The following is a 13,226-nucleotide window of genomic DNA, read 5'->3' on the forward strand; positions in this document are numbered from 1 at the left end:
GGGTTATATGCTCCCAGCCAGCAGAGGAGCTGGGGAGAGTGGCACCCAGCTGGTGGCTCAGGCAGCGAAGCGGCACCATGGCCGGCAAGAAAGTCTGCATTGTAGGCTCTGGTAACTGGTAAGCGGCTCTGTCAAGGAGTATTTGGGGTGGGGGGTGGAAGGGGAGGTTCCCTCAAGTATACAGGAGGTTAGGGAGGGAGGTTTGGTGGGCAGGAGGCAGCCGGTGGGTAGGAAATGCCTCCAGCTCCTGGCCCTTGCGTCTCAGGCAGCAGCACCTGTTCACCACGGGAAGGGAGCCTCCAGAGTGCTCCCTGCCTGAAAGGCTGCCTGGGTTAGGGGGTGGGGTGGGAGATCAGAAGGCTGGCCCTCTTCTCCAGCAGCAAAGTATGAGGGAAGGGAAACTGAGTCTCCTTTCTACTGCTAGGTCAGGAGAGATGCAGTGTCACGGGGAGGGGGTGACAAGGAAGGTGGCAAGTAAATAATCCAGTGGCTTCTGTGACATCCTGAGGTGGAGCACTGTCCCCTCCCCTACCACCGTTCCTCTCTCATGCCCCCGCTCCTCCACTTTCTGTGCTCCCCCTCCTGCCAGGGGCTCAGCCATCGCCAAGATTGTGGGTAGCAATGCAGCCCAGCTGGCACACTTTGACCCACGGGTGAACATGTGGGTGTTTGAGGAAGACGTCGGGGGCAGAAAACTGACAGAGGTCATCAACACACAGCATGAGAATGTCAAATACCTGCCAGGGCACAAGTTGCCCCCCAATGTGGTGAGCCCCAACACCCTGTAGGAGGAGAGGGGGAAGTGGAGGGGGTGTTTCCTGCTGGGAGGGGGCCACTTCACGTGCCACCTGTACTTGGGAAGCATCTCAGGAGGGCTACTCCAGGCACAGGGTGTCCCTGGGCACAGCCCCCAAACTGCTGCCCTGAGCACTTCCTGGGACTGAGGAGAACCTGAATGCATCCCCCTGCATCTCCACCCCACCCGGTGGGCTCCCAGGCAGGAAAGGGACGGGGAGAGGATGAAGAAGTTGGTCTCTGTGGCAACCAAAGACAGGTTCTCTGGCCCCCAGACTTGGGGTCTGGGTAGTGCCTGCCTCGGGCTCTAACCCTGTTACTCATTCACTGGGTTATTAGTAACTGTGGAGACTGCTCCTTGGACTTAAGGTCTTTGGTCAGATCCATGTGGCTTACTCCCCACCTGGAAAGGGGGAGCAGGAAGACTGGGGCTCTCCCTTCCCAGTTGGGAGCCCTAAGGAGCAGGGTGATGAAATCTTACTTGGCCTCTTCCTCCTGCCAAGCCCAGACCTCCTTTGGCCTCCCTCACTGTCCCACAGCCAAGGGCTAGGAGAGTGCTGAGAAGAGTTTCCAGGAGTCCTCAAGAGCCCAGGACAGCTGCAACCTAGAGGGAATGATGGCTAGGCGGAAGGAATAGAAGTGTCTCGTTCCTCCAGGTTCAGCCCTTCCAGATTCAACCCCCAAACTGCCCTTCCTTCTTCCCCACCAGCCTCACCCTGTCTCCTAGATCTCCTGCATGGGGCTCCACAGGGGCTAGAAGCAGTCTGTCAGGCCCATGAACACTGGTCACCCCCACAGGTGGCTGTCCCAGATGTGGTCCAGGCTGCAGTGGATGCTGACATCCTGATCTTCGTGGTACCCCATCAGTTCATCGGCAAGATCTGTGATCAGCTCAAGGGTCACCTGAAGGCAGACACCATTGGCATATCTCTTATTAAGGTGCCAGGGACACCCTCCTGTGGATGGGGGTGCAGCTAACTGCTGTGGGGCTCAGGGTGGGTGAAGTTCGACAAACAGAAAACAGCAGAAGTAGGCCAGGAGTTCTCTGAAGAGAGGAGCTGGCTTTGGGGAGGCTTGAGAAACAGAAGCGGGGGGCCACTGGGAAGGGGAGGTTGGTTGGGGAGTAGGTAAGAGATCGGTTTGGAGGCAGATGTCTTGGGGAGTTTAGGAGGTGTACAAGGGATGCCTAGGGGATACAAGAAGTGGGCTGGTTTGAGGAGTTGAGAAGGGAAGCTGGTTTGGAGCAGTGGCTGGGGTGGAAGTTGGTTGGGGGTACTCAGGAGTGGGCTGTTTAGGGATGTGGCAGGGATACCTTACCTTGGAGAAGTAGGTTGTGGAAGGAGAGTTTTCAGATGGATTCATTTTCACATGTTATCTGCTCTCCTCACAGCTAGCTTTGGCTGCATTGGAATAGGGGAGGACCTCTGGGGAGGGACATTGATGAACAGTGAATTTGCAATGGGCAGGATTTCTAGGCGGGAAGCCCTCAGTTGGGGATAAAAGGCACCTGGCCTGAGCTCCATCCTGTGCCCAGGGGGTAGACGAGGGCCCCAACGGGCTGAAGCTCATCTCTGAAGTGATTGGGGAGCGCCTTGGCATCCCCATGAGCGTGCTGATGGGCGCCAACATTGCCAGCGAGGTGGCTGATGAGAAGTTCTGTGAGACAACCATTGGTGAGACCCCACCACCCACATAGATAATGCAACTCCAGTTACATCGCCTCCCCAGGCTATATCCCCCACCCACTTAGCCATCTTCTCCCCATAAGGCAGGTGAAGGAAGAAGATCCCAGCATCAAAGGTGAGGGGAGTTGGGGCACCCCTATGGAAAGAGCTATAGGTCCTGCTTAGGGCAGTTGTGGGGAGAAGAGTCAAGAGTCCCTTCTTAAAGCCTTATCCCCTCCCTACTTTAGGCTGCAAGGACCTGGCCCAGGGACAGCTTCTGAAAGAGCTGATGCAGACACCCAATTTCCGCATCACGGTGGTGCAAGAGGTGGACACAGTAGAGATCTGTGGGGCCTTAAAGGTGAGAGGGCTGCAGAGGCAGCTATGGGGTGGGGAGAAGGCCCTGAAAGAGGGCCTGGCTTAGCTGTACAAGGTTGCTGGGACTCCAGGCACTCACTCCCCTTCCCCACCAAGTCTCATACACATGGGAAGAATTGCAGAAGCAAGGCCAGGATCGCTCAGGTCTGCCGATTACTTACCATCAGACATTGGGCTTCCTTCTTCCTTTCCCCTATAGCCCCTTGTGGGACATCCCTGTCCCTGGTTCCAAAGGTTGGTCCAGGGGGAAGAGGAGATGCCCTGGGGGAGCACTCAGGCTAATGGGAGATAAGATGTCCAGGACACCCAGACGGATTGATGGCCAGGACTCTGGATCTTGGACAGACCTATGGATGGATATCGGGGGCATAGAACAAAATAGCCGTGGTTGGGAGGGCCAGGTAGAAGACTGGTTTTCAGGAAAAGTCCTCAAGGATGGAGTATAGGGCAGGGTTGGGGAGCCAGAAAGCACAAGCCCAGGCTAAAAGAAGGGAGTGCAGCAAGTGGGAAAACCAAGAGGTGAAAATAGTTGAGGAGCCCACCCACCTTCCTTCACTTATTCAGTGGGCGTGTCATGGCTGATGGAAGAAGCATGAGGCAGGTGCTGAAGGCCCCAAGTGGGGCCTGCTGGAGGGGATCCTTCCTCACCCGTGACTTCACTCTTCAAAGAATATAGTGGCCGTGGGGGCTGGCTTCTGTGATGGGCTGGGCTTTGGCGACAACACCAAGGCGGCCGTGATCCGACTGGGGCTCATGGAGATGATCGCCTTCACCAAGCTCTTCTGCAGTGGCCCTGTGTCCTCTGCCACCTTCTTGGAGAGCTGCGGTGTTGCTGATCTCATCACTACCTGCTATGGAGGGCGGAACCGCAAGGTGGCCGAGGCCTTCGCCCGCACAGGAAAGGTGGGCCCTGGGGAGAATGGAGGGTGGGACCTGTAGGTGTTAAGGGAGAGGAACGTGGCTTGAGGCATCTCTTGAACACAAACATTAAGATTGTTGGGAACATTCCCAGCCTTTCTTTCCTCTTAAGACCCACCTCCTCCCAGAGTCCCAGACTCTCTGCCTCGCACTGACAAGCCTCCTCTCCCATTTCCATCTGCCTGTCCTGTTTTCTTCACAGTCCATTGAGCAGCTGGAGAAAGAGATGCTGAATGGGCAGAAGCTGCAGGGGCCCCAGACAGCCCGGGAGCTACACAGCGTCCTCCAACACAAGGGCATGCTGGACAAGTAAGCGTCTGCCCCAGCCCCACTGATGGAGGGAAACACCGACAGAAGTGCTCTCCACATTCATCATCTTCCTGAACCCTCCTCAATCTGTGAAGTGGGCAGAGAGGGAAATGTTATCTTATGTTTACAGACAGAGCCTACTAGAGCTTGGCGAGGGTCTGGTATGCCCGCTGTCCCCCAGCTCGCTCATTGTCTTTGAGTTCTTTCCAGTCTAGTGCTCTTTATACCACATTGCTTGGACCCCTCTGCGTGGCCTCTCTCTGTCCTTTCCTCCTTGTCCTCTGCTATGCAGGTGGACAGGAATAAGCTCCTCTGACTGTTGTGCCTCTTTGTCCATCACCCTCAGTCTAAGCTACTCCCCCAAGACCAACACTTTTGTTCCGTGAATCCTGTCCTGGGTGCTGAAGTGTGAAGAAAAGGAAAGTCTCTGCTTCAAGGTGCTCCTTTTCAGGGAGCACAAGACAGCGGGGGTGATGGGCTGATCAGAGCAGAACTCTGTTGATCTGAGAAAGAATCCTAGAGCAAGAGAGTATGAAACAGGCTCAGAAGATCAGCTCACGGCTGGTCAGGGTAAAGCCTCCTGGTAAAGGGAGTGGCCTGGGCAACAGGTTGGGAAGGAAACTGGCATTTATTGAGCACCTTCACATAATTCATAATCACTTCTTCACTACTTTGTTATATTGACCCCGTTTTACAGCTGATGATACTGAGGCTTGCCTAATTGGAACAAAAAAGTTCATGCCAGGGAATCACGGACGCAAGTTCAATATGAGAGGGAGCAGGGCAATAAAAACCTGACCCTGGGGCTTCCCTGGTGGCGCAGTGGTTGAGAGTCCACCTGCCGATGCAGGGGACACGGGTTCGTGCCCCAGTCCGGGAAGATCCCACATGCTGCGAAGCGGCTGGGCCCGTGAGCCATGGCCGCTGAGCCTGCGCGTCCGGAGCCTGTGCTCCGCAACGGGAGAGGCCACAACAGTGACAGGCCCATGTACCGCAAAAGAAAAAAAAAAAAAAAAAAAGCCTGACCCTAAACCCCAGGGCTAGGAAATACAAATTCTCAGCGATGGGAAATTGAGAGCCAGAGTCTGCCTGAGCTCGAAGGCGGGAGAGTAGGGAGTGGAGGGTTAGGGGGTTTGCCTGGAGGCCAAGCTGGTTCTGTCCTTCCCCATTCTAGGTTCCCTCTGTTCATGGCTGTGTACAAGATATGCTACGAGAACCAGCCAGTAGGTGAATTCATCCGCTGCCTGCAGAATCATCCAGAACATATGTGAGCAGGGCTGGGGCCCAGGCCAGGCAGCCTCTTTACCCCAGCGGAGACAGGCAGAAGCTTGGGGTGCCTGGCCACCACGATCTCTGGGGCTCCCCACACAGCAGCATCTTCTCAGCTTTTCACTGGAGGACAGGTGCCTGTGGGCCCGGCCACCTGCCTGGAGATCCTGAAGCAAGCAGCCTGCAGCCTCCTGCCACCTCACTGCACCAGAAATGGAGTTGCCCGGTCCCTCTCCATATGTGGGGCTTTCTCCCTCTCCTCTGGGAGGGGTAGAATCAGCCCCAGTGCTGCCTGCTCTGGGTGTGTGGGGGGAGGAGGGGAGGGGAGGGAGGCAAGGCAAGGGCTGCTTACTGCTGCTTCACACAGACCAGGACTCCTGTCCCCACGCCCAGCTGATGGCTAAAGAAGTACCTCAGCCGCAAGAGGGATGAGGCAAGGGCTGCAGGGAGGGGTCTGGGCTTTGGGGCTGACATAGACCTCTGCCAGGCCCCACATGGCATCACTGGATCTCTGTTTGTTCGCAAAATACAACCCCCTTCTAGCTTCTTCTAGCAACATCTGCATCCTCAGAAACCTCTGGTCATCCCCTTTGCCCCTCCCCCAGGCTGCCTGGCACCAGAGTTGTCACTCTCTCGGGACTTCCCAGTTCCTGGTTCTTTGCCAGCTCCTCCCCACCATGTGTGACCTTTCCAAGCCTCTCTCACCCTCCCTGCCAGCACCCTCTCTGGGGAGCAGAACTTAACCTGCTGACAGAGCTACACCTCTTCGCAGCAGGCTCAGATCACTCTACCCCCTGTGACCTTTGTAACTGCCCTGCCTCCCTCCTCAGGAGCTCTAGTGGGGGGAGGTGTCAGCTGGGTCCCTCCTGCTGCTGTCTCCCCAGGACATCTTGGATCCACCCCTCACCTCCTAAACCCTGTCCCTAATTCTCAGCTACCCCCAGAGCAGCCAGGGCAGCTAACCAGTTCCTGTATCTGGAGGCCAGAGGGCCAGAGAGAGGGTAAGGGAGGATGAGCAGGTCCCCATCTCTGTGTTCTGAATTCCAAGGCTGGCTCTCCTTTGTCACCTGAAGGCCTTCTCATGAGGTATTGACAACTTCAGCACCTCAGGAGCTGGGAAACTCGTGGAGGAGGAAAAAAATGCAAGCCTCCCTACCCGCTGGGGTGAGGAAAGAACAGGAAGGGGAGGAGGGAGAGGAGTGTCCTTTGCAGTGGCCTTGCTCCAGGATGGAATGGCAGCCAGAGAATGTCACCAGTCAGCAGCTTGGACCCCTGGCTATAAATAGAGGCCGAAGGCTCCTGTCACATCCAGCAGGGGGGCTCAGCTTCCTGTGTGGCAGCATCTGGCACGCTGTGGCTCTGGCCAGCATTATGTTAACCCTCCCTTAGTCCTGGACAAACCAGGGGGCAGGCTCCTCTCAGCCCCTAGCCCTTGAGAAGTCAGTCTTACCAGTGAAGGGCAGAGCTGCCTGGATCAAGCAGCGAGAGTGAGGGGCACAGTCACCCTAGATCTGGCTGGGCCCAGGTTTGGGCGCTGACTGGATCCAGAGCTGCTTCCCCAGGAGGTCAAAGTCGGGGCAGAAAGACAGCTCCGTTCCCTAGGCTGCAGCTGCGACCCTCTTAGATAGTCAAAAACCTTTGCCTACTTTTGCTCACTCCACAATTAACTGAATCAGGCTTTCGAACCAGGCCTATTTGTCTACCCAATAAAGCGTGGTTTTTGCAGAAACAAATTAGGGAAGGGCGCTTAAGTGCATGTGGTAGGGCGTATGCAGTGGGGTGTATCATTGCATGTATATGTTTTCACTCATGCCGGAGGAAAAACGAAAAAAGGAAAAGAAATCCTTCCTCTATCATCCCAGCCACTCCCGGCCCCTTGCAGGGGTGCCCACGCAGTCCCCCTTCCCCCAAATGGCACCCCCTCCCAACCCCTTCCCGGCGCTTCTTTGGGGCTTTATCAAGCCGCCTGCAAGCGGGGAGGTCACATACGGGGCCGAAACATTACGGAGATTCGACCCTCGCGCCTACTCCGTGGCCAATGGCCAAACCTGCCGCAATCCTCGGCGGTCCAGGCCTCGCAGTGCGGGTCGGGTTCCTGAGCTCGGCTGAAGGCCGGCCCAAGGTAAGAGGGCAGCTTCAGGCTGTAGGGGCCGCGCAGCCCCCTCCAGAGGGCGGACTCCGAGAGAACCTACCCAGCTACCGGAGACATCACCGCGCCGCAGGCTGGGGATTGGCCGGCTCTCTTCTGCGGTGACTGAATATCCTAAAAGTTCCCGTTCCAGAGTTTGGGTCGCCAAAGACCCTTTCTCAACGTAGAATGACTACAACCCCCAGAAACCAACGGGCCTCTCCGAGAGGAAGGCTCCTCTGAGGATGCGTAGTAAGGGCGGCTGACCCGGAAGCCGGATGTTCAAAGGCAGCAACCAGTCGGAGCTGCAGCCGGCGCGGGCTCTCGTCTCGGTGGGCGGGGTTATGTTTCATCTGGCCCGCGGGGCTGTATCTCGCGTCGGGAGCGGAATCCTAGAGCTTTAGCGGAGTGTGGGGCTGGGAGAAAGGGTGGCGTTCCGCACCAATAGCGCCTCAGCGTTCAGGGTTGTCCCTGGGCGGTACCCTCACTCGTCTGGACCCGGGTGCTGCTTCCGGCTGCGCTAGGAGGTCGCGCAGGCAGGAGGCCTCGGTCGGAAGGGAGGGAGCGGCAGCATCCAGGTACGCCGTCTACTAGGCCCGAGCCAGGGCTGCCTGTCCGCAGAGGCGCCCCCGCTCGGGCCGGCCTTTGCTCTCCGCATCCTCCCACGCCCAGTCTTCGGGCTTCGGCGCCCTTGAGGTTACCGCGTACCCTGTGCCGCCATCTGCGCCGCTTCCAGCCCAGCAAGCTCCTTGCGGCCGTAGGTTTTTGTCACACCGTGACTGCCATCGCGCGTCTTGGCCCTCCACGCTCTGACCCTTCCTTGTCTTGCAGTCCGCTGCGCCCTGAAATGCAGCTTTCCCGGGCACCCTTCCTGCTTATCGATTAACTGGATCCGCTCCTTTGCTGCTTTCAATTCCTGGAATGCTCTCCCCCCTCCCTCTTCTATACCGGTGTATATCCTGCCCACCCTTCTGAAACGACAGCTGCCGCCCCCCCGTCCCCACTTTTCTGCTAACTTTCCTTGAGCCTCCACCTTGTCTCTGAACTCTCAAAACGCCTCTTCTCTTCTGGTCACCGGCTTCCACTACGTCTAACAGAATTTGGGGTGCATAGCTTATCCCCATCAGACCATAAGCTCCTTTGAGACAGAAGCCATATTCTCTGCAGCCTTTATAGCACGAGTAAAAGGTAGATAAGTGAGTAAATCTAAGCTGAGGTGGATGGATCCATTTGAGGAAATGAGTTTTCCAGAGGAGAGACCTGAGCCTTGAGGTCCTCCCGTGTTTAGGGGGCAGAAAAAGAGAAAAGAGCCACAATCTGAAAAGGTTTTTGCAGATTGCACCCCTATGTCATTTCCATTATGGTTCTTGTTTTCTTTTACCTGTTTTTCTGATAACTTCAGTCTAACCCCATAAAAGACCCAGCCTTGAGCTTTATTGAGAAAATGGATGTCCCTCAGGTGAGAATGTTCTCCTGCTAACCTCAAAAGTTTTCTTCATTTCCAAGGTTAATCCTTCTACCTGGGCTTCTAATTTCATCTTTTCCTGGGCCATCCTAGATTTTGTTCCATCCCATCCACCTTTTATCCTCAGTTTAGCCACCAGTTTCTTCTCCTCTAAAACATATTCAAATCTCCTTATCAATAAGCAAAACAAAACTAGAATTTACTTGACCTTGTTACCTTTTCAGGCTGCTGCCGTATCACTCCCATTCCCTTAACCAGCAAATCACAAGGATATCAATTCTTATCTTTGGGGTGAGAGGGAGTTATGACCCTTCTAATAATCTGTTTTTCTGCGTCCTAGAAAAAATGCATAGGCACGTGAACCTCGCGGGACGGGGTTCATGGGGCCTGCTGGGGCTCTGGCTAAGAATCCATGCTTTTTACTTAATGCCTGTTCCAATTTAGTGCATTAAATTGACTTCTGTCCTAGGTTTACCTATGACCTGGTCACCTGTTCCCATCCAGTGATCCCATCTGACCAGTTTTCATGGCACTTAACTTTACAGTAGTGTTTCCCAATTTTTATTCTGGCCCAATACACCCAAAGATACAGCATACCTCTGTCAGTGGTAGTGACTTGATACAGCAGTGATTTTCAACCCCTGCTGTAGTTAAATGAAAATGCATCCCAGATGTTTCTGGAATTTCCTACCTGTTTTCTTTCCGTAATTGTTTTCTTTCTTCAAACTGGCGTTCCCTTGGCCTCTTTCTCTTGGGTTTTATCGTCTGTTTCGGTGACACTTGTTATTTCCATATGTATCCGTAGCCTAGCCTCTCTCCTAGGATTTGTTCCACATTTGCATATCCATGTGCCTGACAGACATCATCACATGAATATTGTATTGAGCATCTTTTCTTTCTTGTTTTTTTTTGGTGGGGGGGAGCTGCGTTCGGTCTTCGTTGCTGCGCGTGGGCTTTCTCTAGTTGCGGAGAGCGGGGCTACTCTTTGTTGCGGTATGCAGGCTTCTCATTGTGGTGGCTTCTCTTGTTGTGGATCATGGGCTCTAGGCGCGTGGGGCTCAGTGGTTGTGGCTCGCGGGCTCTAGAGTGCAGGCTCAGTAGTTGTGGCACACGGGCTTAGTTGCTGCGTGGCATGTGGGATCTCCCTGGACCAGGGATGGAACCCGTGTCCCCTGCGTTGGCAGGCGGATTCTTAACCACTGCGCCACCAGGGAAGTCCCTTTATTGAGCATCTTAACTTTAACATGTCCAGTTCATGATCTTCTTAACTGATGCTTACTGACACCACCATCCCCATACACACACAGTGACACACACCTGCTTCTTCTTTCTTCTTTCTATTAGCAGTATCTCACTCCATAAAGTTTCCTCAGTTGTTAACTTGGAGATATTTTCAGCTTTGCCCTAGCCCATTCAGTTAATAAGCCTTGTTCTACTTCTAGAATAACTTCTTCATCTGTCTTCTCATTTTCCACTGCCCTGCCTTAGCTCAGGATCTGTGAAAAGTTTTTGTTAATTTGAAAATAGGAGAAATCTCAGGTTGGATTAGACAAGTGAGGAAAATGAGGTTCTAGAAAAATTTCATCTGTCAGTATATCTTCTGTCACTCTTCTAGGCAAGATGTACTATCCTGTTTCCAGCCTTCTTCCTCCAGCCCTGAGAAGAGGTGGTCCTATAACTAACTGGTTAGCATCTGGCCAGGGTAATGGGGGTTAGGAGGAGAAAGAATAAGTGAGGGGGAGGTTGAAGGCTGCAGGCCTCTTTGCTGGGAGCTTGTTTATTACCTTAGTGTCCTGCTCTGTGTGTATGTTCTTTTTGTTTGTTTTGTTTTTTAATAAATTTATTTATTTATTTATTTATTTATGGCTGCGTTGGGGTTCTTCGTTGCTGCACGCGGCCTTTCTCTAGTTGCCGTGAGCAGGGGCTACTCTTTGTTGCGGAGCACGGGCTCTAGGCACGCGGGCTCTAGAGTGCAGGCTCAGTAGTTGTGGCGCACGGGCTTAGTTGCTCCGCGGCACGTGTGTGTTTTCTTACTGTCTCACAGCTTGGGGTCCTTTCAAACCCCAGATAACCTGAATACAACCCTTTCTCACCTTGTCCTTGTGCCATTTGGTTTTCTTCCTCTGACCTTATTTAACGTCACTTTCAATAGTCACTTGGAATTATGATTCAAGGAAGCTGTGCCTCAGTTCAGTGTGGGATCTACCCTCAGGGACTGGCTCAAAGGCCGTGTTCAGCCCATGGGACTTACTCTGAGAAGCACTTAGATGTCACACCCTACCCCTTACCCCCTCAATCAGCTAACCTGAACTTTTCTCCTTTCATATTCTTGACTTTTAAGAAAACTATTCTCACTAACTTCAGTCAGTCTTTTAATTTTAATTCCCTCAACAGAGAGGAGGCTGAGAATATACATTCATAGTCCCAAATTGAGGAACGTTTTGTTCAAGATGAGAGATTCCCATTCTAAACTTTCTCTTGTTCCCTGGCTCAGAATGTCCAGGGAAATGTCCAGGGAACAGTTAAATTGGAAGTAATTTATCTCATGCAAATGTGAGTTAATTTGCTGGGGACACAGTAAGTTTCGTTTTAGCCCTTGGGATAGGTTCTTGGTTTTATGTTTGGAATTCAAGATTAATGCTGTAGAAGGTTATGTCTAATTGAAATAACATAAACATACTGTTGGCACTATTTCAAGTATATTACGGCTTAAACAGATGCTTGAAGACTAACCCGGGAACCTGAGCACCATAAATAAGATGGTTTTATGGGAAAACAAATTGGATATTGCCCAGAAGGCTCCCATTCGATCCTCCTAGAGAGAATAATTCACTGCTAATGTTTAATCTCTGGCTATTTCAATAAATTCCCTACTAGCCAGAAAAACTGATGTATGCCTAAAGTAATATACCAATTAAGAACATTTCTGGGTGGTCCATACCAGTCATGTCTTTCCATAAACATGGAGGGTCAGGTGTTAGCTGTAATGTCATTCAGATCATTCAGATACACCTGGTTCCGGCTGTGTTTCTGTATCTTGTATCCAGACTTTATTTGCCCTTTTGAATCTTAAGAGTTCCCAAACAATATCTTCCAGTATAAGACCCTGCATACGTCTAGGGGCCATTCAGAATAGAGTGCAGACAAACTAAGAAGTTATAGAATGGCCCTAAACAGGTAAGTGGGCTGGGCAGATGAGGCCTTATCCTTGGGTCTAAGTCTAGTCTGTCTTTGTAGGGGACAACATGCCAACTGCCAAGCAACTAGCCGACATTGGCTACAAGACCTTCTCCACCTCCATGATGCTCCTCACTGTTTACGGGGGCTACCTCTGCAGTGTCCGAGTCTACCACTATTTCCAGCGGCGCAGCTCCCAGCGCCAGGCTGCAGAAGAACAGAAGACCTCGGGAGTCCCGTAGAACTGGGGGGCTTTTTTCCTTGAGCAGAGAGACCTGAGGCATGTTGTGGAAAGACCTCACCTGCAATCATTTCTGAGTCAAGAGGGTCAGGGCCTTAGTGGTTTTCGAACTCTGCTGGGGAAAAGTGCCCATGTTTTCTCTGGTACAGTCAGTTGGGAGAGGCTATTGAATCATAACAGGAATGGGAGGGTGAGGCACACCTACAGACATTAAATATTTTGCCATGTCTGTGTCTTGGTGTTTTTGTTTACTTGAACAGGGTATGGACTACAGAGGTGGGGTCTTGACTACCAGTTTTCTAGTCACAGACTGGATTTCCATATCTTGAGCTCTTAGCACCCATGAAGTAGGGGATATACAGTTCTAGGAGTAGTAATCTCAGCTCTCCTGATCTCAGAGAAAAGACTGTCCCAGCATCTGTATAAATCCCCTGAGAAGACTCTGTAAAGACCAAAGCTCTTTTGTGGTCAGTGACCATTCCTGGACCAATTAAACTGTGTCCAGGTAATGGAGTTCTCTGGCCAGCTTGGCCACATGTGCACTTCTGAGTCAAGAAGGCAGAGGCCCTTGTTTAACAGCTGTTAAAATTGCACAAAGTGGAGGCGGATAGTTCTTAAAATGTGAAGGGCTTTTGGGTAGCCTACAGTAATGCAGTCCATCTCCTTAAGCCTAGTGGGTATAGTATTAGCATCAGGGTTGATTTCTCACTGTGCCACTGCACAAGAATCTACCTGCAGGTCTGATTGCAGAGTTGTGAAGAGGATTTGAAAGAAGACGATGCCTTCAAGGTAAAATCCAACTATGAAGAGATATTCTTGCCATCATTTTTTTTTTGGCCACGCGGCATGTGGGATCTTAGTTTGAACCCGTGCCCCCTTCAG

General features: G+C 52.6%; 2 protein-coding genes and 1 long non-coding RNA gene across 5 annotated transcripts; 2 read left to right on the top strand and 1 right to left on the bottom strand.

The window, feature by feature from the left end:
- The first annotated feature begins 62 nt into the window (after positions 1 to 62).
- GPD1 (glycerol-3-phosphate dehydrogenase 1) lies at positions 63 to 7,030 on the top strand. Its single transcript, XM_082635410.1, has 8 exons — positions 63 to 118; positions 590 to 767; positions 1,594 to 1,734; positions 2,330 to 2,468; positions 2,708 to 2,820; positions 3,507 to 3,740; positions 3,958 to 4,064; positions 5,239 to 7,030. Exons 1-8 carry the CDS (start codon positions 78 to 80, stop codon positions 5,333 to 5,335), a joined length of 1,050 nt encoding a protein of 349 aa, XP_082491536.1. The 5' UTR covers positions 63 to 77; the 3' UTR covers positions 5,336 to 7,030.
- Positions 1,613 to 3,510, bottom strand: LOC309812016. Of its 3 annotated transcripts, XR_014295276.1 has the most exons (4): positions 3,384 to 3,510; positions 2,999 to 3,184; positions 2,113 to 2,219; positions 1,613 to 1,698 (listed from the first exon to the last, which is right to left on the bottom strand). It is a non-coding gene; the product is annotated as an uncharacterized lncRNA (long non-coding RNA). The 3 variants fall into 3 exon arrangements; XR_014295277.1 differs by having other exon boundaries at positions 2,113 to 2,195; positions 2,999 to 3,510; XR_014295278.1 differs by having other exon boundaries at positions 2,999 to 3,510.
- A 798-nt stretch (positions 7,031 to 7,828) lies between the features above and the next one.
- Positions 7,829 to 12,573, top strand: COX14 (cytochrome c oxidase assembly factor COX14). Its single transcript, XM_082635411.1, has 2 exons — positions 7,829 to 8,039; positions 12,164 to 12,573. The coding sequence occupies exon 2, from the start codon at positions 12,172 to 12,174 to the stop codon at positions 12,343 to 12,345; it is 174 nt and encodes a 57-aa protein (XP_082491537.1). The 5' UTR covers positions 7,829 to 8,039; positions 12,164 to 12,171; the 3' UTR covers positions 12,346 to 12,573.
- The last annotated feature ends 653 nt before the right edge of the window (positions 12,574 to 13,226 follow it).

The sequence above is a fragment of the Mesoplodon mirus genome, assembly GCF_964341445.2.
Source record: "Mesoplodon mirus genome assembly, chromosome: 11".
Taxonomy (NCBI): Eukaryota; Metazoa; Chordata; class Mammalia; order Artiodactyla; family Ziphiidae; genus Mesoplodon; species Mesoplodon mirus.

What these genes read in the sequence shown, in the direction of transcription:
- GPD1 (XM_082635410.1), top strand. Translation starts at nt 78, where the DNA reads ATGGCCGGCAAGAAAGTCTGCATTGTAGGCTCTGGTAACTG. An exon ending in ATTGTAGGCTCTGGTAACTG is followed by an intron (nt 119 to 589) that starts GTAAGCGGCTCT and finishes CCCTCCTGCCAG; the next exon opens with GGGCTCAGCCATCGCCAAGA. An exon ending in CACAAGGGCATGCTGGACAA is followed by an intron (nt 4,065 to 5,238) that starts GTAAGCGTCTGC and finishes TCCCCATTCTAG; the next exon opens with GTTCCCTCTGTTCATGGCTG.
- COX14 (XM_082635411.1), top strand. Translation starts at nt 12,172, where the DNA reads ATGCCAACTGCCAAGCAACTAGCCGACATTGGCTACAAGACCTTCTCC.